Source organism: Pavona decussata, unplaced genomic scaffold (assembly GCF_977016875.1).
Source record: "Pavona decussata unplaced genomic scaffold, jaPavDecu1.1 SCAFFOLD_58, whole genome shotgun sequence".
NCBI lineage: Eukaryota > Metazoa > Cnidaria > Anthozoa > Scleractinia > Agariciidae > Pavona > Pavona decussata.
This window is the reverse complement of record NW_028145480.1, coordinates 3,295,699-3,316,359: the sequence shown is the minus strand read 5'-3', so window position 1 is coordinate 3,316,359 and position 20,661 is coordinate 3,295,699. Positions and strand designations below refer to the sequence as shown.

Here is a 20,661-nt window from a genome sequence, read left to right as displayed (position 1 = left end):
TTTACGCGGGATTTCTTGTCACCATTTTGTGTATTCCTATTCCGGAATAGGGTCTATCAAACGCACCCTTAGACAAACCAACCACATTTCCCTTTAACAACCATTCCGCTTGAATCACTTCGCAGTCACCAACTTCTTTTGGAGACCGTCTTTACGAAATCCCATTTGAATCACTTCTCAGTCAAACACTGTATTTAGAATCTTTGCAATTGGTAAATGAACATCTAACTTTTACGAGGATGCTTACTTTACGTTCGATATCATTTCGAATTTCATCGTTGCTTCCGGACCAGTTACGCGCAGAACGTTACCGACTACTACAGCTCATAAAATCGTCTACCTTCTTTGTTTTTTCTCCAGTTCGGCGTTTCTGCTTTGCTCTTCTTCCAGCAGTAATTTTAAATCTTCCATTTCTGCTTGCACTCGAGCTGTTTTCTTCTTCATGTTTGTTGACTGTCGTTGAATCTCGTCATTTTCGGTGGTCGCTTCTGTCAACTGAATAACAAACAAATAAAGATGAACTTGACTTACGTACAAAGCATTGCTTTGGCTTAATCCATGCGGTGTCCTCCAGCAGGTTGAATCAGTGTAAATATAAGGGAACTTACGTAACGACAACGGTGACGGAAAACGATAACGCAACTTGAAAATATTACTTCATTTTATTTGTGCTACTTCGCTATTATTTATATTTATTCAACTTTTATAAAAACGGCGACCTACCCAGGAACCAAATTGGTAGGCGTGGTGTTCGAACTAAGAAAGAGAATGAAACATTCACCGTCGTGTGCTCACGTTCTCCGCAAAACCTTGAATTTGGCTATTTCACATTCTTGTTTTGACGAGGACGGCAAAGAAATGTAACAAACTTAAAACGCACGCGAAGATCGATCGTTTTTCTTCGTTATTCTTTGGCGGCTTTGTGGTTGCCGTCGCCGTCATCGTTGCTTAAGGTCCCTAATACCCCACAAAAAGCGCTGACCAAAACCCACAGTAAGTAAAACAGCCCAACAGCAACACAACACAAGCAATACACTTCTTCGACGCGACTGAATGTGACTGACGTGTAAATTAGGCCTTGGGGTATTTTTATTTGCTGTAGATTTTAGAACTTTTTGCCTTTACACCGTGACGCGCGAAGAAGTGCCTACAACTCTAATTAATTCGCATACTTTCGTGAGATGGTTTACCCAATCAGAATTCGGGATTCTCTCCCAGAAAACCAACTCAGTGCCACAAATAAACTAAGTGGATTTCCTGGCAACAATCCTGGAATTCTGATTGGCTGATCGTTCTCCACGAAAAGGATGCGAAAGTAACTCCTCTATGTTGCACTGCCAAGCAAAGACTATACGGAAACATATTTGACTCCAGAACAACAAGCATATAGGAGAATCTTTGCCGATGTAATTGTTTGCATTTTTCTTACAAGCATATATAAAAGAATTATCCTGCGAAATCGCGAGGAATATCGCCTGATACTTAGCTGACAAGGCCGTTGGCCTAATGGTGGCTAAAATCAGGAGATATTGCACAAGATTGAGCAGGAAAGGTCCTACCTTTCTCTCCAGCGTTCGTTTCTGATTGGACAGTTCTTCTATCTCTTGCTCAGCTTGGCTTTGCAACTTCTTTCTCAGCTGTTCTTGTTCCTTGGACTTTTGGATGTACCTCTCACGGTAGAATGATTCTACGAGGAAAACGAAAACGAACTTCAAAAACCAAAAGAAAAATCAAAGCAAGCATTTTAAAGGTTTCCAATACCCCCAGAATGTTCGGCATATCCCTCTTAAGAAAATTACTTCATTCTTGTTCAATTTGGCTGTCTCCTAACATTAAAAGATTCAAAAACACCGAATCCTTTCCGAATATTTCCGAGAACATCCGAACTTACCTTCCTCTTCGTCTTCGGAGGCGCCTTCGCCGTCGTACCTCTCTAGTCTCTCGACATTTCTGGTCGCAGAAACACTCAAAGCTCTCGCTTCAAGAAGCTCCACTTCAAGTTTGTCTTTCCTCTTTTTCACATCCTCCAGGGACTCCTGTGAAAACACAAGCACGATCTTAAAAGGTTAAGCCCGTTTCCATGGAGTCTAGTCGCGACTTCGTCACTTTTCACTCGTGTTTCGGGAATTAAGAAGACGGCTTGCAGACAGTCTGGGTTTAAGATGACTCTTTCAAACTGCAAATCTCATAATAGTTCATAATATTTTATACTACGCCACAATGCCGACGTTTTGATAAGCTCGTACTGTTCGAAAAGTTCTATCGTTATATTCATATATTTTAGTGTTTTTACAGTCATTACTTGTAATTATTTGTTTAAATGCACAACCCTCCAGCTCTGCTGATTGATTTTATCGCGCTAAAATAAAATTATTCAGTTCAGTTCAGTTCAGTTCATAAAAAAAAAGTCACAACCCGTTTTAAAAGAATTTCGAGTTAAGATGAAGAGAACAATTGGGAAAACGATTGGTTCAATCAACACAGGATCTCTTCGATCCAGAAAAAAAAATGTTGGAATAGCCAGTCTGTGGATCTATGCTAATTCCTGTTGGATTTATTTTACTTATCAATTTGATTTATGTGATTAGAAGACTACAGTGTGTTAGAAACATTTAACGAAACAAGCCCCTTTTAACCAGAAAGAGTTATTTTACTCCCAATTCATCCAATGTATACAAGGATTCTCGATTTGTTTCACGAAACTACTCGGCGGACACAGAATTAAATATAGGGTGTGAGAAGGAGAGGACCTTAATTTTGATAGAATTGTAATGAGGGAAAGTTGCCTCTATGTTCCTAAGACTGGTGCATAGTGAAACAAGTAAGGAAAGCAGTACTTCCCAACAGACACAGTTAAAATACAGTACAACTACAGTAACAAATACACAACTACAACTTTCTCTCTCCCCCCTCTCCCCTTCCCCCTCTTTACCCTTCCCAAGCTACCACAAAGAGAACTACAGGACGTCTCCTACTTCGCTAGCAGAAAACAGAGTTATGTACTGATTAGAATCGTAAAGATATTAGCGATGAAAGGTTTTCTTACATATCAGCTGAGCTACTCTCCTTCCGTTGAGAAATCGAGCAAGACGAACCCATGTACGCATTTGAAAATTTGGGAGACCAGATAAGAGCATCTGCATATTCCCAAGTAGACATAAACAAAACAACTGAAGGCTATATAAATATTCAAATTAACCCTTTGGCTCCCCAAACGACGTTCGAATAATAAAAATTACATTGTCTTCAATGCTTATTGTGAAAATTGCGTAAATAAACGGCACCAACGTTAAGTACTGCCCGATAGTTTTCATTTGAATGGCCCACACTTCAGGATTTTCCACAGAAACAAATTTAGCTTTAGAACCACAATACGTGCCTCTAGTTTTGACGTCGGGCCAAAAGGTGTCATAATTTATAAAATGAAAATTCTCTCCTAAACGAACGTCGGTCACCATAGCATCTAGACGCGCAATACTTGTAAGCTATTCACCTTTCCAAACCTCCAAAACGAGATCATAACGTCCCCGCTGTTTTTTCTTTCCAACAACAATCCGGCAGAGCTTATGCCAACAGATGTAATTGGCGAAAGCGGCTTTTCCTGAATTCCCTTACTCTTTTCTCTCAGAGTTGGCGCAGGATTACTTGTCTTGCGTGGCGAGACAAATGTCGCTCGCGTTTGGTTCAATATTACACAATTGCGGTAACAGAAAAGTGCGCGTGTACACGGACGTTCTTCCTGACATGTAAAAGTGTAGTTTTTGACAGAGATCTTGCCAACTGATGCTTCAAAATGGTTGCGTGTTCATACGCTTGCGAAAAAGGGTTCGAAATGATGACAGGGAGCAAGTTCCCGGAAAAAACCGGAAATCTCCGCAGTGTCGACCCACAAAGCATAAAAATCCGATTTTGTTTTTAAGAGACACAGTGAAAACATCTTCAAAAAGTGGAAACTCAAGTTGACCCAGACACTTTGTCTGAACGACGAGAAAAAAAAAGAAGTCGAACAAAAATAAGCGACTGCTGGCTTTTGCGTTTTCGCAAAAATAGTTTCGAGACAATTTTTGTAAAGGAGATTCGCCACAAACTAAATTGATACAACGTATCTTATTATAACACGATGTAGAAAGGGCAAGTAGCCAGAATTTCAAATACTCAAAACATCACGCGATGAACGGTAACGAGTATATCTGTCACGCAATGTTTAGACACATACTTAATCTACTTGCGGTTTGCCGATAAGAGGATTAATCAATTTCTGTGAGTCTTTTTATTTTATTTGTGGTTTCCAAGCAAGAGCTTTTTCTTCGATTCTTAAGGCATATCTCTTTACATTATCCCAACCCGTAACACGAACCTTTAGTAACGAAGAGTGAGTCTAGCTTTTAAGACTTGGTGAACTACCCCAACCACGACTTTACCTTGTTGAGGAATACTTTCCTTCGGTACTGCCGGTTCGCTTCCAACACTAAATCCTACGAAATTATTTCTCTCCTATAAACTTAGTTCGCTACATCTACAACTGTAAAATAATCAAAGCAAGAGGCCAAAGACCTACAAAGATTTGAACTACATGCCAGACAGAAACGATGATTCAACCAGTTTAAATACCACTTAACCATTCATTAACTCGAACAAAATACCGACGAAAATATAAATTTGGCAGATTTACAGCAAGAAATGAAAAGAAGACTCAGTGACTTTCAATTGACTGGCCACTCCTAGGAATGGCATCTAATGACTCCCAAAGCTTCATAATGAGTTTGGATTATAAAGGAGCCGTTTTGTTGAACTGTCTGTCACCTCAAGCAAAGCCAGCCACTACAGTGCAGTTTACCAGTTCCTTTCGTACGACTGTTAATTAAAACAGCAGAATTTACAACCTCAACATATTGAAACAAGTCGCCCTTTCGGTCTTTTTGATGTATTATATAACTAAATTTATAACGTATACACTTTTTATCACGTTTTATATTATGTGTAAATTGAGTAGCCCTAGGTTGTTATGTAATTGTATTGTAATTTGCACGCCGCACTGGAAAAGTACTGCACTGTGATTTAAATGGAACCTTAGGTATATAAAGGTTTTACTATATTAAATGCTTAAGTTAGAGGCAACTTGTGTGGCGTAATAAGCAGGACAACTGAAATGTAGCTTTCATCAACATGGCAGAATTACGTCCACAGACTAAAACGTTAGAACCACTTGTATACAATAACAAAGCACCACAAGAAAGTACTGCTAAGCAACTTATTTTAATACTAACACTTCAGGATTTCATCCTCAAACTAAAGGGTAAAACCAGAGGAGTAAAACAGATTGGGGTGAGAGATACGGGAAGGACACCTGGGAATTAGCATCCTAGAGATCTGTCGCCGTTGGTATTAGTTCACTCAAATATTTATAGTGCATGAAGGTTATCTATTTATCTTCGTTATTTTCATACTAAACATCAGACAATCTTTCCACGCTAGACTGGTCTGGTCGCTAGAGACCAGAAAGAAGGCACTATGTCAAGGGCACTCTCGAGATCAGGTCCAGATTCTCACGGCAAAGCTTTATGATAAAAAAAATTCATACAAGATCCGCCGAAAATGTTGGACGTTCACCCAACACGCTGTTGGATGAAAAAATGTAGTCGTTTGGCTAATAAATTAGACTTCTGGGAAATTTGGCACGTGGAAAAAAAACATCAGATAAATGAAAGGAGTGTTGTTTGCAGTTTTTCTTTCTTTTTTTTTTTTTTTGCTTGTTTGTTTTTGTTCCCTTTGACTTTCTCCTTATCCCAGAAACCTGCTGGGCCAGACGCTACTACCTTTTAGAACACCAGCCAACTAGAATTTCTCGCCGTTTTCGAACAGAAAACCACTTCCTTTCGAGACTGTTAAGTAACCTGTCTCTATTTGCCATTATCACGAGGATCTCTCCAATTAAAACTGAAACCCATTTCCTTCAATACTCTAGAGCAACTTTATCCAAATTTTGGCCCTGTTGCAGACCAAAATAGGGTATCCTTTCCATACCCGTTTCAGTCCCGATGTTTGTGTACATGAAGTGGTATTTTAAATCGCGCTTTATCGTGTCGAATAGTAAATGAAAGGGTTTTTCTAAATCATTCTCTCTGTTTTTTCTTTTTTCTTTTTGTTTTTTCGGTTGCAAGTAAAAAGGTGATGAATACGTTATACGTTCTCGTAGCTCGCTCTCCTTTAAAACGACTCAACGTGAACGCCTCAACAACCACGACAAACTTCAGACCAACTTGCTTGAGCTATGACACAACACTTGAGAGCGGCAAAAACCTATACACCTTACGCTGCGAGTTCCCCCTCCCCCTCCCCCACCCCCTCCTCTTCACCCCCTCCTCCATCAGGACATATATACTTTGAAAAGAAACACACCATAATTGAATCTCGCCAACACTAACCTTCCTGCAAAACCTTAAAATATTTGACTCAGCGACAAGGACCGGGTTGAGAACAAAGGCTGCCATCGGTTGACGCTGAGAGACTTTCGAGTTAACTGGAGGTCGAGTTACCGACATTCTAATACACGGCTCACTAATGATATCTCGAGACGCCAGACGAAACTCAAAAGTGTGCGAGTCAGCTAAATAATTCGAGTCATCCGGGATATGTTACTGTATCGAGAGCAGCACAGGGTCCCCAGGAAACTGTTGTCGTCTCGAATGAAGCAAGCAAGCCGGAATTCAAATTTGAGCTCAACCTACCCACATAACTGACCCTTGCAATCCCATTAAATCAAGATTGTAGATATGCAGTCCGTTCCTGTAGTGCTGTTTATTATGCTGTACAATGCGATTCTAAGTTTTGAGTCTGTGGATAAAATCTCCAAGTGTAACCATTCAAATGAAAGCTCACGAGTTGCTCTTTCATTTAGTGCTCTTCGTTTTTCGGTTTTTTAGAACATGATTTTCAAGAATTTTTTCCCCTTTTCAAAGCCCAAAGCTCCAGTCGCTAATCTACTGACCTGGAGTTCCTGCATTTGTCTCTCCAGCCTCATTCTCTCCATTGTTTCGCCTTCAAGCATTTCACTCGCATGGCTGGCTGTTTCTCTTTCATCCGACAGAGATGCTGAAAGCTCGGTAACCTACGAGAAAGTTTAAACAACGATCAAACGCGGGCAACAAATATTGAACCGATTTACGCGAAAACAAGGCACCTCTATGAATTTCGCGTAAGACAATTCTCATTCTTCCGGCGAAACCATCCAACAAATCCCTAAGGTTAATCGACTTAAATGCCAGAGGATTAGCCCAGAATGTTTCTAAATCGACCAAAACCTCGTTACACAAAAATAACAAACATTTTCGCTTCACACAATAGTGCAGTACCCTCAGGATTTCCTCCAGAATGCCATAAAACCGTCCCAAGGATCCCATCGTATCCCGGAGTGACGCTGATTTGCGATAATCGACTCAAAACGCAGACAATTACTCGCGCGACAGACCAATTTCCCCCACTGTATGAGGTAACTCTATAGTATGCCATACACGCATACATAATTGTTGTTGAAAACGAAAAACGCGAAACTTAACACGGGGGAAGACCAAAAGTCAAACTTTAAACGAAACCAAATGTGTCACATAATACTGTTAGAAGCTCTTAAAATGGCAAAATCCTTGAGTAAAATTCTAGCCATCTCATCAAAGACGTATAGTTCACAGCCGGGTTATCTACAACATTTGCAGGCGCAATTTTGCACCGCCAAGTTTGATTGCTACACTCTTTCACGTTACTGCAGTGAAAATCGGCGAATTTGACTTTCCCGACGTACTTCCAAAACACAGACGGTTAAAGCTAAGATATCCAGGCCGTTCGATCTCTCACCGAATTCACTGGAGTCTAAATATCTTATGGCTTCCATAGTTTTTTCATTTGCAACATTCATGAAAATCGACTTTTCCTTTGTGCTACCCAAACACAAAAAGATATAAATGACAAATAATTGCTGAGACTCCATCTATGAAATGAGTGGATATCACATAATTACGTAATGAACCTTTGCAGTCTCTTACTACACTGTTTCATACTTGTTACTGGTGTAGAAAAATGATCCTTTTGAAAACAAAACTCAAACGGATATAACTGAGAAATCCTTGCTGAAAATTCATTTCACCAAAGCAAAGGGCAAAGCATATCATTTACTTTCCGGTCCACGCTTTAGGTTGCCATAGTTTTTAGACGTTAATCAAATGCCTTTTAACGGTGCTAACAAAACGTTTAAATATATAGCTGAGAAATTCACGTTGAAGCTTCATTCTACAGCACTGAAGCTGTAGAAACAGCACAGTCAGATTTTTCATTTCCCAGTGTTAAGTAGTAATTCTTTTTTCTCATCACCATAATTTTTTTTTAAATGTTATGAAAATTTTGACGCAAATCAAGACTTAGACCTTATTTGGATGGGCTTCTTTATTCTCCACACCTGTCTGCTTGAAAGCGTATTGACACGATAACGAGAAATTAGACCGCACTAATGGCTCTAATCAAAGAGTTAATTTTTAGTTTCACAGATGTCACGAATTTTCAAAAAGCGATCTGTTGTTTTCAGTGAACGAAGGAACTTCTTCACTCGCTCTGTTAAACGTTCCCCCCTTTCAGAGCAACCCCCTATTTAAGTAAATCCACATTGTACTCAGTTGTGCCCATTGCCTTTCGAAGGGCCAACAAATCATTCCAGAGTAAATTTCTGTCGAGATATGCTGTGATAACTCAACGACTTGCAGACGAAAAATATTTGAATCGACGTCTTGCCATCGGCAGTGTTTCGTCCACAAGATATAGCAACACTGAGCAAGGAACATACGTATCGTCTGCGAGCCCATAAATTTCTAAACACAAATGGTTTTAACATTATTGTCAAGATTGTATAGACAAACTGAAGACTTTGGTCATTTTACCCTTTATGATTTGCCTCACTAGGGCTTCTTTCCCAGTTTCGTGTTTCCCCGCGCTTGTGGAGTTGTCCGCGGTTGTTACTGTTGTCACTACCCACCTTTTCCCGCGCTTTACACCGGTTACAAGAGTGCGGTAAGCCAGATTTTCCCGCGCTTGACACCGGTTACCCGAGTGCGGTTACCCAGATTTTCCCGCGCTTGACGCCGGATGCACATTTTTGCTTCACGTTCTCGTTAGTTCGCAAGGATTAGGTACATTTGATGACAAAATGGAAACAAAACCGAATCCTCGTTAAAAATAGATCCATCTACTGTAAGTAAATTATGTACCTTTTGTTGCAGCTTCTCATTAGCGTCTTCCAATTCCTTCTTTTCTCTCTCTAGTCTCGCTAATTTTAATTTTAAGGTATCCACTTCTCCCTGAAAATAAAGCAAACACGTTAAGCCAGTTACATTTCAAATAAACATCACACGCGCACCTTCAGTAAAACAGAAAATAAAATCTAACCTAATAGAGCATTCTTACCGATTTCGTCTTCAGCTCTTCTTCTGTTCGATGGACGTCCAACAGTGGTAGAACCTGTAAAGGTCGAACACAAATCAAGTTGCTATGCAGACATACCAACTGTCTGTCTAGCAAAGTCTCTGTTTTCAGCTACCGACACACTCAATTCGTTGTCCAGACGATGCCCGTTTACAAGTGCACTTTACAACTTTTCGAAGGTCTCCGTTCTCGACAGCGCTTTATTGTGGACGATGACGAAAACGCATCAAAAAGGGTGTAAAAGTATGAAACTCGACTTCCCTTGTCTCTATGAACCAAAATTTCCTAACTATTTTCTATCACATAACATGCACGGCTTGAACACCAAAACCGGCACCTCCATATTTACGGTAATTCCTCTTGAATAAAGGAGAAAGCCTATAGTGTGAGTCTTCTCGTTTCTTTTTACGCCTAATCACCATTCACTTATCACTTCCTCTCCTACAGTTTCCTTTTTTTTTCTCACTTGTCAATTTGTAAAATTTCATCGTCGTAAATTTCGAGCTGCAAGTTGTGGTGAGTTGTCAAAAAATAACACAGAACACAATACACTGTTCTATTGTCCCGGTTCTCACGTAGATTTGCGCTTTCGTTAAATTTTCGGCTAATCCGAGGTACCACGTTACGCCACTACATTAGATTGGGCAAAAGTCGGGAAAGAGCTATTTCGTTACCTTAGTATATAACCTCCACCAGGGCCAGGTGTTCACTGCCAGGAAACACCTGATGTTCTTTTGTATGCAACGGATCGCTGTACACTGAACCTAAAGAGCAAGTAAAAGGAAGAAAATTGTCTCAGCAGGAAAACGGAAAAGGACACAACAAACAATTTTGTAACAGAATTGTTACAAAACTAAAACCAAAACCAGCTAGGAACCAATCCGGCAGAACTCGAGACAAAAGACAAGCAGCGTTTGCCAAACGCGGGAAACTCGGGTAACAGGCATCAAATGCAGAAAAAGATAGGCAACGGTGTCTAGCGCGGGAAAAGTCGAGTAACGGGTTGCAAGCGCGGGAAAAGTCGGGCAACCGGTGGAAAGCGCGGGAAAAACTGGGCAACCGGTTAAAAAAGCGGGATTTTCATACCGTTGACAAGTCACGATTGATTTCACACTTGATTGGCTAAAAATGCGGCACTTAATTTTGGTTGAGTCTAGACAAGTTTTAAGAACGAACTGTAGACTTCGGAAAACGTCGAGGCAAACTGGACACAATTACTTTCAAGAAGTCGTAAAACAGCGTTCTGCTGGAGAGACACTATGACGAAGATGTGGAGTTTTCAAATAGAAATTCACCTGTAGTTTCTTTAGTTTTTTCCGCGTCAAGAACCCTCGACAAAACGCTTGCAGTTCAATAATAGTGTCCGTTGTCTTCTCGTCTCTGGCGTCCTCCAACTGAGCAAGAGTTCCAGCCCGAAAGAAAATCTGGAAAAGAAAATGTGAAAAGAAAGTCACAGACAATGTAATGTCTCAAATCAAAGTGAACAAAAAACAATAGCAAATTTCATTTTTGTAGGAATGCTCAATAGCTTTCATTTGAATGGTATTCATCTGCCGAACCAACTTATACAACAAAGTAACCAGCACCATGTAATGCTCAGTCATTTTCATGGTGTCACTCACAGACTGAGATTATAACCACCTTTACAGTATAATAAATAGCACCACATACAGAAGCGTTCACTTGTATGGTCACACGCAAGAATTTCATCCAAAACCTTAAACGTTAGCCCAACTTGCACATCACAATAAACAGCACCAGAGGAAAGCACTACTCATTAGCTTTCATTTGAAATGTCACACTGTCCACAGACTCAAAAAACTGAACCACATTATGAATAGTCAACCTTTTAAGAGTTTCATCTAATAACTCTCAACCTTTGTTTATTTATTTATTTTTGAACTTAAATTTTCAATTGATCTTCTCAGTAAACCCAGACTGGCAATCTCATTTTGTTAGTTTGCTTAATCCTGATTGGCTATACGTTTTAAATGGAATGACAATATACCCTTGTATAAGACCCAAGTAAAATCTTTAAAGTACTTAGCCAAAGCTTCGACGTATTCGTTTAGAAAAATGTTAGACTGGGATATCGATTTGTAAGCTAGGTAACTTACCAATGCGATAGCTAAAAGAGGTCTTCTGAATGAAAGACACAACGAGTCGACGAATTCGGCGATGTTTACATTAGCATATAAAAAGTCGAGACGAAGGATTTGCAGTGCACCAAAAACAAAGGTATTCTATATTGACCAGACGGTTAATACGGCAATTGATGAACAGTTGACACGAAACATGCCCACAAAATAAATAACCATTTCACAAGTAACAAGGCATTATTAAATTTGAATTCTCACACGTACGTACACTTTAGGATTTCTTTCATGAGTCAAAAGTTAGCGACACTTTGTACAGAGCAAAAATCACGACCTCGGACAGTACTGTTTAATAGCTTTCACTTGAACAGTGACATTTTAAAACTTAATCCCCAGACTCAAAGCTAAGAAAAGAACACCGGACACTTGAACAATCGGCTCCACAAACGAAGCCAAAATGTCACTAAAACTTACGACAGTTAAGCGCCGTTGGGAGCCATACATTCTCTAAGTATTTATAATTAACGATTGCTCTTCAATTGTGAGAAAGCCAACTTTCTAATATCATCGTTCAGTTTATTAATACATGTATATAGATTGTACATTGACACAAAGAACTTGAAGGACTTGTAAACAAGGTTGATTCCCGAGACGAAAGCAAATCATAACAATATCACATGGCTTGTACGGACATCAATTTTTGTACACAAGATGCACAGAAAAAGGGGGACGCATATTACAAGAACCCCACGCTCAAAAATAACGGGCAAAACTAAAAGATTTAGACAAGAAAAAACTAAGTGACTAACTTGCTCAAAAACGACTGCAAAATACCGATAAGCTGATGGTACAGCTGTAGTTAAGTAAATGATAAGCACTAAGTAATCATGTGTTCAAAATGCAATCAAGCAACTTAATTGTGTCAACAAGTTCCACAGTGTGTAAACAACCACGAAAGAACACAAACCTTTTTGTTGCACGTTTAGAGCACTTGATTTAAGCGGCGAAAAGTAAAACTACACAAGCTACCGTCCAAAGCGGCTTCAATAACAAGAACGCTTTTAAGTCTTCGGTCGGCAAGAGCTCGAACTTCAAAGTGACAAAACAAAACCAATCTAGACAAGACAAAGGAGCTTCACAAAGGAAGGATTAGGTCGCACTAAGAAACACAAAACTCAAGGGTATTCTGTCACAGCAGATTAAATCTTGGAACTGGAAATAAATGACAACCTGCTGATTCTTAAAAAGAGAAAGTTCAAAAATAATATCAATTTGTAACGACCTCGCTTTTTCACCTCCACGGGAAGATGTGAAAGGCATTCAGTTTTGAACAATTTCTTTCCAAGGGGTCACGTGGGTGTTTAACAACACCCCAGGGAGTTGGCAAGGCAAACTCCAGGGAGTGGGGGTTGGGGATCGCAACAGGCCTCCTTTGCACTTTTTCAAAACGAGGCTAGTGCAAAACTTCAATATGAAAAACTTAGACTTCATGAAAATAGCAATGGGAAAACAAAAGGCAATTGAAAGAAAAAGGTTTTGCAAAAGGCAGTGTTTCAAAACCCTCGAAAACAACTGGTAAATAAGGTCTTCCAAGTTCCTTTTTTACCACTCAAATTCCGCGGATATTATGACAACGTTGCCAGTTTAAAACGAATCCAACTTTCTACACCGTGGATGGAACCTTAGGTGCGCCGTTCACATGATAACTCATCTCAATGCTGTTTGTTATCATGTACCAGGTGGTCCTGGTATTCGAGTCGTTGGATGAAATCCTAAAGAGTGACTTTTTCAATGGACGAATGTTTGGTTTTATCGACAGAGTTGAAAACTTAAGGTAAATTGGTCACCGTGAAGATATTCGAGTGCTGACGTGTCGAGCGTTTAGCCCTTCGTCGGAGCGAATCCTCTGTCGGAGCGCTAACGCTCGAAACGTCAGCACTCGAATCTCTGTACAGTTAAGAACTGTTTCATGCTCAGCGTGCGTACATCGAGTTATGGATGCACGCGGGAAGTTTGGAGAGCACGAGAGAAGCGTAAAGGCTGGTTTCCATATGATCGCGGATCGCAGATCGCAATAAGGTCTGCGATCGTCTGCGATCCTGCGATCGTGATCGCAGACGATCGCAGAAGATAGAAACATGTTCTATCTAAAGGCTAGAACCATGTTCTATCTCCTGCGATCGTCTGCGATCAATTGCGATTGTTTGCGATCTGGGATCTGCGATCCGCGATCATATGGAAACCACCCTTTAGATAGAACATGGTTCTATCTTCTGCGATCGTCTACGATCACGATCGCAGGATCGCAGACCTTATTGCGATCTGCGATCATATGGAAACCAGCCTTAAGAGTTGCTCGAGGTGTAGCCGAGAGCAACTCTAGCTTCTTGAGTGCTTTCCAAACTTCCCAAGTGCATCCATAACTCGATATACGCACAGCTAAAAGCATGAACCAATTATTTTGTAATATGGTGAAAATAAAGTAAATGATTCCTGGAAAACAGGTTTTGTTCCTGACTAATTACAAATTCTCTGCACAAAAAAAAAAGGTGAAAGTGGTTTCTCATATCGGTTTAATCTTAACGTTTCATTAAACTTCGACGAGCTCTTATAAATGTAAATTTTTTATGGTTTTGTCTCCCTGTAAAAAGTTTATAACATAGCGCGCGCATGCTTCCCCCACCTGACTTGCACACGTCATCGGATGGACGCACGGCCATGCGTATGTTGAGAAATGTACCATGATGATGCCAATAGGAATTAGATTAGGATGCACGCGTGCTATATTATAATGGCCAATTTACCTTTAGTTATCAACTCTGTTGATAAAACGAAACTTTCGTCTCCACCCCCACCGACACATCACCACAGTTTCTTTAGAAGCTAACCCCCTTGTTTATTTCAATGGACGCCGCTGCGCAATACTTCTGTGCTACTGACTTAATGTTATGCTGACAAGGTGATTCTAACTTTTGAATCCGTCAAGGAAATCCTAAAGTGTGGATATTCAAATGAAAGCTACTGAGCAGTACGTTTCTGTGGTACTGTTTATTAGGATGTGAAAGGTGGTTCTAACGTTTGCGTCTTTCAAATGAAAGCTTCTCAGCAGAACTTTCCTGTGGTGCTGTTCATTATGTTATACAAGATCATTTGTAACTTTCAAGTTTGGGTGGAGTCGCCGGTATATGAAAGCAATTCAACAGTATACTCTCCTGTGGTGCAGCCAGTTTACGCAGTTTTAAATGAGGGTTTAACGTTTTAGCTGTTTTCAATTTAACCTAATTAAAATAAAATTATCCAATTTATATTAAATCAATCTCAGGACGTTAAAGATTAAAACTAATCCGTTCTCCAGCCAAAAACGTATATTCTGAATTCGCGTCTTACCTGACTTAGCCCAAGGCGATAACTTCTTTTATCGAGTTCAAGGTTTTCCAACAGAGTTTCCACAGCCTGCGAAACAAAAAGAAAAATTTAAACAATCCCTTTTAACAGCGGCACTGGTATCTACGCTGAATGAAGGTTTTCGAAAAATATGACCATAAGCAGTGACCGAATGATTGCATACCACGGTGTACATGGTACGCTTATCACAATCTGATAAGCTACTTTTACTGTCATTGTTTTGTCCAAGGTTTTTTACACACAAAACTTTAACAAATGCCGTCACTCAAATCGCCTCCCAACACCTCAACGTATTCCTTCCCAAAGAAAATGCAAGTTTCGCGAGTTCAGTACTCATAAAACGAACTTGTCAACAAGTGGCGATTAAGAGTGGACAATCCTTATCCATTGCAAAACAAGTATACAAATGGATCACTTTCAAACGCTTGAAGACTAAGGACTTCCTCACTCGATCTTTGTAGAACAGCTGAGCTATTGGTAATATGCAACTTCAATAATGTCAATATAAAGTTGTTCACCTTTAAACTTTTGCAATGATTCTAAGACTCGCGTTCTTTTAATGTTATCTGAACTTCAAAAAGGCTTCGGGTTTCACGTCATGTGTAATCCACCCTTCAACGAAGAACCAGGGCCAGCTCTTTTTAAGCGGATTTTGTTCCTTGTTTAAAGTACTGTTTCCTTTTAAGGGAAGCTTTAAACCATATTTTTCCAAACCAAATGTGTATAAACGGATCACTTTTATCCGATAAATCGCGATTAAATTTTATCGACTTCAATAGGTTACCCAATCTTTGATAAGATTTCATTTCCTCTTCGATAAAGCACTGTTTTCCTTCCATTCATTGCAAAACCTAGTGTGCACAAACGGATCATATTATCCGACAAACAGCGATTTATCCACTTCATTAAGGCATCCACTCTTTGAATAACCGGCACCATTTATTTTAAGCCGATTTCCTTTTCTTTTCAAAGTAATATGACTCCGCTAGGCTAGTAGCATCACGATCAAATGATTATATCTGTGATAACGGAATCTATGAACTGGAAAATGAGCACTTGACAAAGACAACCATTGCAGCCAACGACATTTAACTTCATAAATATGCACATATTTGAAAAGAAACTTGTAACAAACTGACATACCAGAATATTAAGATTGTTTCGATGAACAATTTCCTAATGAACGTAGAGTTGCAGATGCATTTGATCAAAGGAAATAAAAGTTTTTTCACTCACTTTCTTTTCGTCCAGCACAGGGCCGGTATTCCTGAATTGGTTCGCAGCAAGAATATCAAATCTTCGTCTGAACTCGCCAAAAGGCATATGCTCGGGAAAACCTAAAAGAGAAGAATATTCAGTTGATAATTAAACAAGTTTGCAGAGTACAGCAGGTAAGCCGAGATGCGATTTCCTTATGAACAAAGCTCGTCGCAAGCTGAGGAAATTGCTGCCGATTAAATATCAAAACTTCGGCAACTTTTAGCAATGGGCAATATTAATACCGTATTCAAATTTGAGAATACACGATTTGAACACCACCGCTTCTCTGAAAGGGATTTCGGCTCCAGAGGGCATCGTAGCGCTAGCAGTGTAAGCAGAACTGGCGCTTCGTGTCATCAAAGGATCATACTATAAACATTTCTTGACACAACAACGCCCGGTGCCCTACCGGCTTATAAATAGATTCAAACTTGTTGAACTCTGCGGTTTCCGTCACAGACGAATAACGATGACTCTTTAATTACAGGGCAAACATCCATGAAATCGCCCGAAATACTCTCGAAAAACGATTTGCTTTGCCAAGACGTCATATTCCGCAAATCAAATACACGTTTACCTCGACCGCGCTAGTACAAACCCGTCCTCTTAGTCACTGCTCATCGAACATTTTGCATCGAAATACAACTAAGACGTTTTACCTCGGTTGGGAAGAAAAGGGCCGCAGATTAACATGCAATGAGACAATTTTCTTTTCTTCATTTCGTCGAGTCAAGATGCGGCCTTCGATAAACTAGCATTTTGAATAGCTCGAGGCGAAACTATTCGAGTTTTGCAACCCACATTTACATTTTAAAACAACCTCTAATCATATTTACCTAGCTATTGTTTGCGATCGTGTTTTGAATATTAATTGTCTAAAAACATCGAAGAGAAATCTCATGGGTCCTAAGAAGAATCAAATTTACGAGACTTGATTTTTTTAACATCACAGTTCCTCTTTGTCAACCTCTTCGTATCAATTCGCTTTACAAATAGAGGTATATTCATGAGAAGGTCAAATCATAATTCGGTGGTATACCTGGTTGGTATATCAAGACAAACATTTCTTGGCCGGTATTAGTACATCTATTTAACCGTACATGGAGATTTTGGAAGGTCACCTCCGGAAAGCAACCTTTGTTAGAAACGTGCTCGCAGTTCGTCGTGAAAAAAAAAAAAAAAAAAAGAAAACATAAAACCTCTCTTATAACTATTAAAGGGGCAGTATCATGGGAGATCGATGGGAGATATCATGATTTTTGGCCAAAAATTCACCAACTTTAAACTTTGAACACTGTGTTACTTAATTTCTCAATCGCTAATTTAAAGAAATATTACTAGTGATCCTAAGACGAAAGGTTGAACCAAAATATAGTACAACCGGCGATTTTTAGTGCGTTACAACAGCGAAATTTGAAAACGTCTGCCAGACGTTTTCAAATTTGAACCCCTCTCTATCTTGGTCATCTGCTGGCGAAAATATCCGTGGATAGTTTCTTTGCATTCTGATAGCCTTTTAATGGAATTTTGTCATTATATCTTGGCTGCTATCAACTGAATAGCGTCTTTCCGATTTTCAATGTGTTACTAAAAATAGCGTGACACTGTCCCTTTAAGCCCCTCGTTTGAAGGTCAAATTATTTATAAGCACCCCTCTCTATCAACCCCTCCCCCCCCCCCCCTTCCCACATAAGGAAACACAATTTATTCACCAAACATAAAACATAACATCGCATTTCTTTCCCAATAAAAATACTTCAAAATTCAGGAATGCAAATGATCAAAACATCACTCAGTTCGCCGGTAGCAAAACTTCACCTTCAGTGCACAGAAGAAGGACATGTATTCTGTAAAAATGATTTTGTATTTGTGATACTCAACCGATTACGTAATACTATGTTTCAGTTAAAGTCATGATTTCGAATAAGCCCCCCCCCCCTCCCTCAACCACTCTATCTATTAAGCTCCCCTCTCTAGTGCGCTCCCACCCCTAACCCCTTCTTGAGGCATTAAAATAAATAAGCCTCCGATGATAAACAGAGCTTTTACTAGAAAGGGGAGGGGGAAAGGGGAACCTCGCTCCCTCGCGCGTCGCGCGTGTCGCGACCGCGCCCGATTCCCCTTCTCCCTTCTTCTTTCTTGCTAAGCTTCTACGGTGAGAGGATTAATTCGAAACTGGAGGAAATAAACAGCACCACAGAGAATTTAATCTGAATGGCGATCCCTCAGGAGTTCTGACTAGACAGGAGTCCTCACTGTACACCTTGCACATCATAACAAACAGCACCAAACCGGGAAGTACCGCTCAATACTTGAATGTTCACACTAAGATTTATCCAATATTGAACACCACCATGTACGGCAAAACAAACAGTGCCACAGGAAAGAATTGTTCAACAATGTTCATTTGAATGGTGACACATTAGGATTTCGTCTAGAATTTAAAGTTATATCCACCTTGCAGCAACTGAATGGTCACACTTCAGGATTTCATCCAAACTTTTAATCACTTGTACAGCATAATTAAGAGTATCACAGAATAGTGCGTTTCAACAACTTTCACTCGAATGGTCACAATTTAGGATTCCATCCAAACTTTAAAACCACCTTGTACAAGATAATAAACAATACCACGAGAAAGTACTGCCTGATAACTTTCATTTAAAATTTGAACGGTCACGCTTTCGGATTTCGTCAAAATTTTAAAATTATCCTCATACAGAGCAATGCACAGCGCCACGGATTCAAAAGATTGAGCCACCCTTAAATGGTATAATAGAAACACAACAGTGAAGTACTGCTAAGTAGCTTTCATCTGAGCTCAATGTTAGAACCGCCTTGTACAGCGCGGTGTAATAAACCGTTCAGCCAAGTATTGCTCGGGAGATTCATTCCAATGGTCAATCTTGCTAAACTTAAAAGTTTTATCAACAGTTAGACCGATAATACATGAATTAAAAAAGATCAAGGAAAAGTTAACAAACCTCAAACAACCGCGCACATTCCTTCTTGAAGAAACCAGGGTCTCTTCAACGCGTTTTCGATCGACTATCAAAAGCTAATTCGTAATTTGCTCTCGTTTAACTTTCAGGGGGCTTCATGAAAAATATTGCTTATCAAAACGCTGACCAATCGGAAAAAAAGCATGCTGTTTATTGCAAGCAATCAGGCGTAAAACCAAAACCAATCGTGACTTGCGTTGGCGCGTTATCTCGCACTTGGTGCGGCACCGGTTGCCAAGGAAGACCCGTTGGTTTGTTGCGTTAACTGTGTTCGTTTAAAATGATCATAAATGATTGTCTTGATCTTGGTTTTACTCTAATCAAGGACAAAACTACTTTTAACCAAAGTAAAGCATATTAGACAATATTGATACTGATACGTACGCCTCTGAAGCAATAAAAAAGCCGCTTGACCTCGTTCCTTCCGAGTGGACTAAGGAACTCCCAGTATATCCGCCGTACGTGTACTAAAAAACCGCAGATTAAGTCCGTACTTGAAGTGCGTGGGTGGCCTTCTTTTCAACTTGGAAACCTTCCTCAGAAGTATTTGGTTCCTTCTTAAATTAGCTAAGTTTAAATACTTTGGTGGGAAGCACACGTTTCCTTTTTGGGGGGAGGAGAGGGGGGGGGGGGGAGCAACAACGGGTAGAATATAATTTGCATAAAGAAGGTAACTGAATTGCATGAACTTTTAAGGACCGTTTCCTATCACTGTAACTAGTTGTTTTTGGTTAGCTTGATTTGATGTTTTTTTCTCTAAATAATGTAAAGCGCTTTAGGACTTCTGTGCCGGGTTGTTCGAAAGCCGATTAACACTAATCTATGATTAAAAGTAAATCGATGTTTTCATCTCGCTCATCAAAAAATGATTTTAAAGGCTCATTTTTAAGCTAATGGTAAAGAAAAGTCTAAGGTAAAACTTAGGGACAAATATCTTTTGGACGAATCCTTATGGATTAGTAAATATACTCCAATTAAAGTTCACGTTAACCCAGGATTAGCTTAATCAGGCTTTGAACAACTGGGCCCTGAGCTATAGAAATAAACTATCATCATCATTATTATTACTATTATTATTATTATTATTATTATTATTATTATTATCTCATGCATCTCAGTATTCATAGCACTGAAAGCATGTTCTTGAGTCAAGTCACCTCCCCTCTCCTAAGATCTCAAGAACTTAAGGCGGGAAATCCACGGACAGTTGAATTTCAATCTTATTATTTACACTTGTGATTTGGATCCAGTATTTGAGGTAGTTTTAGCTTCTTTTCAAATCGCGTGTGTGTAAACTAATGGCAATTTTCGATATCGGAGATTTTGTTGCAATGAGAGCAAAGCGCAAATGATGTCAGCAAAGACGATGACCTATGGGACCCCCCAAGGGAACTTTAATGCGTTTTTGTTTACATCGCATGCACCCCGTTCTCATC

The 20,661-nt window shown here is 39.7% G+C and overlaps 1 protein-coding gene across 2 annotated transcripts in view; it reads right to left on the bottom strand.

Annotated features, from left to right (window-relative positions):
* LOC146479708 (unconventional myosin-XVIIIa-like) overlaps nt 1-20,661 on the bottom strand; it is a 54,108-nt gene that overhangs the window by 10,931 nt on the left and 22,516 nt on the right. For both annotated transcript variants that reach the window (XR_014864871.1, XM_085110541.1), the window contains exons 16-25: nt 16,200-16,300; nt 14,946-15,011; nt 10,758-10,886; nt 10,137-10,226; nt 9,445-9,498; nt 9,249-9,338; nt 6,989-7,108; nt 1,892-2,036; nt 1,560-1,687; nt 341-495 (exon numbers count right to left, since the gene is read on the bottom strand). Coding sequence is in view for 1 of the 2 variants with exons in the window: in XM_085110541.1 (XP_084966667.1) it covers nt 341-495; nt 1,560-1,687; nt 1,892-2,036; nt 6,989-7,108; nt 9,249-9,338; nt 9,445-9,498; nt 10,137-10,226; nt 10,758-10,886; nt 14,946-15,011; nt 16,200-16,300 (1,078 nt within the window). In the remaining variant the exon portion in view is untranslated. The remainder of the gene's footprint in view (nt 1-340; nt 496-1,559; nt 1,688-1,891; nt 2,037-6,988; nt 7,109-9,248; nt 9,339-9,444; nt 9,499-10,136; nt 10,227-10,757; nt 10,887-14,945; nt 15,012-16,199; nt 16,301-20,661) is intronic.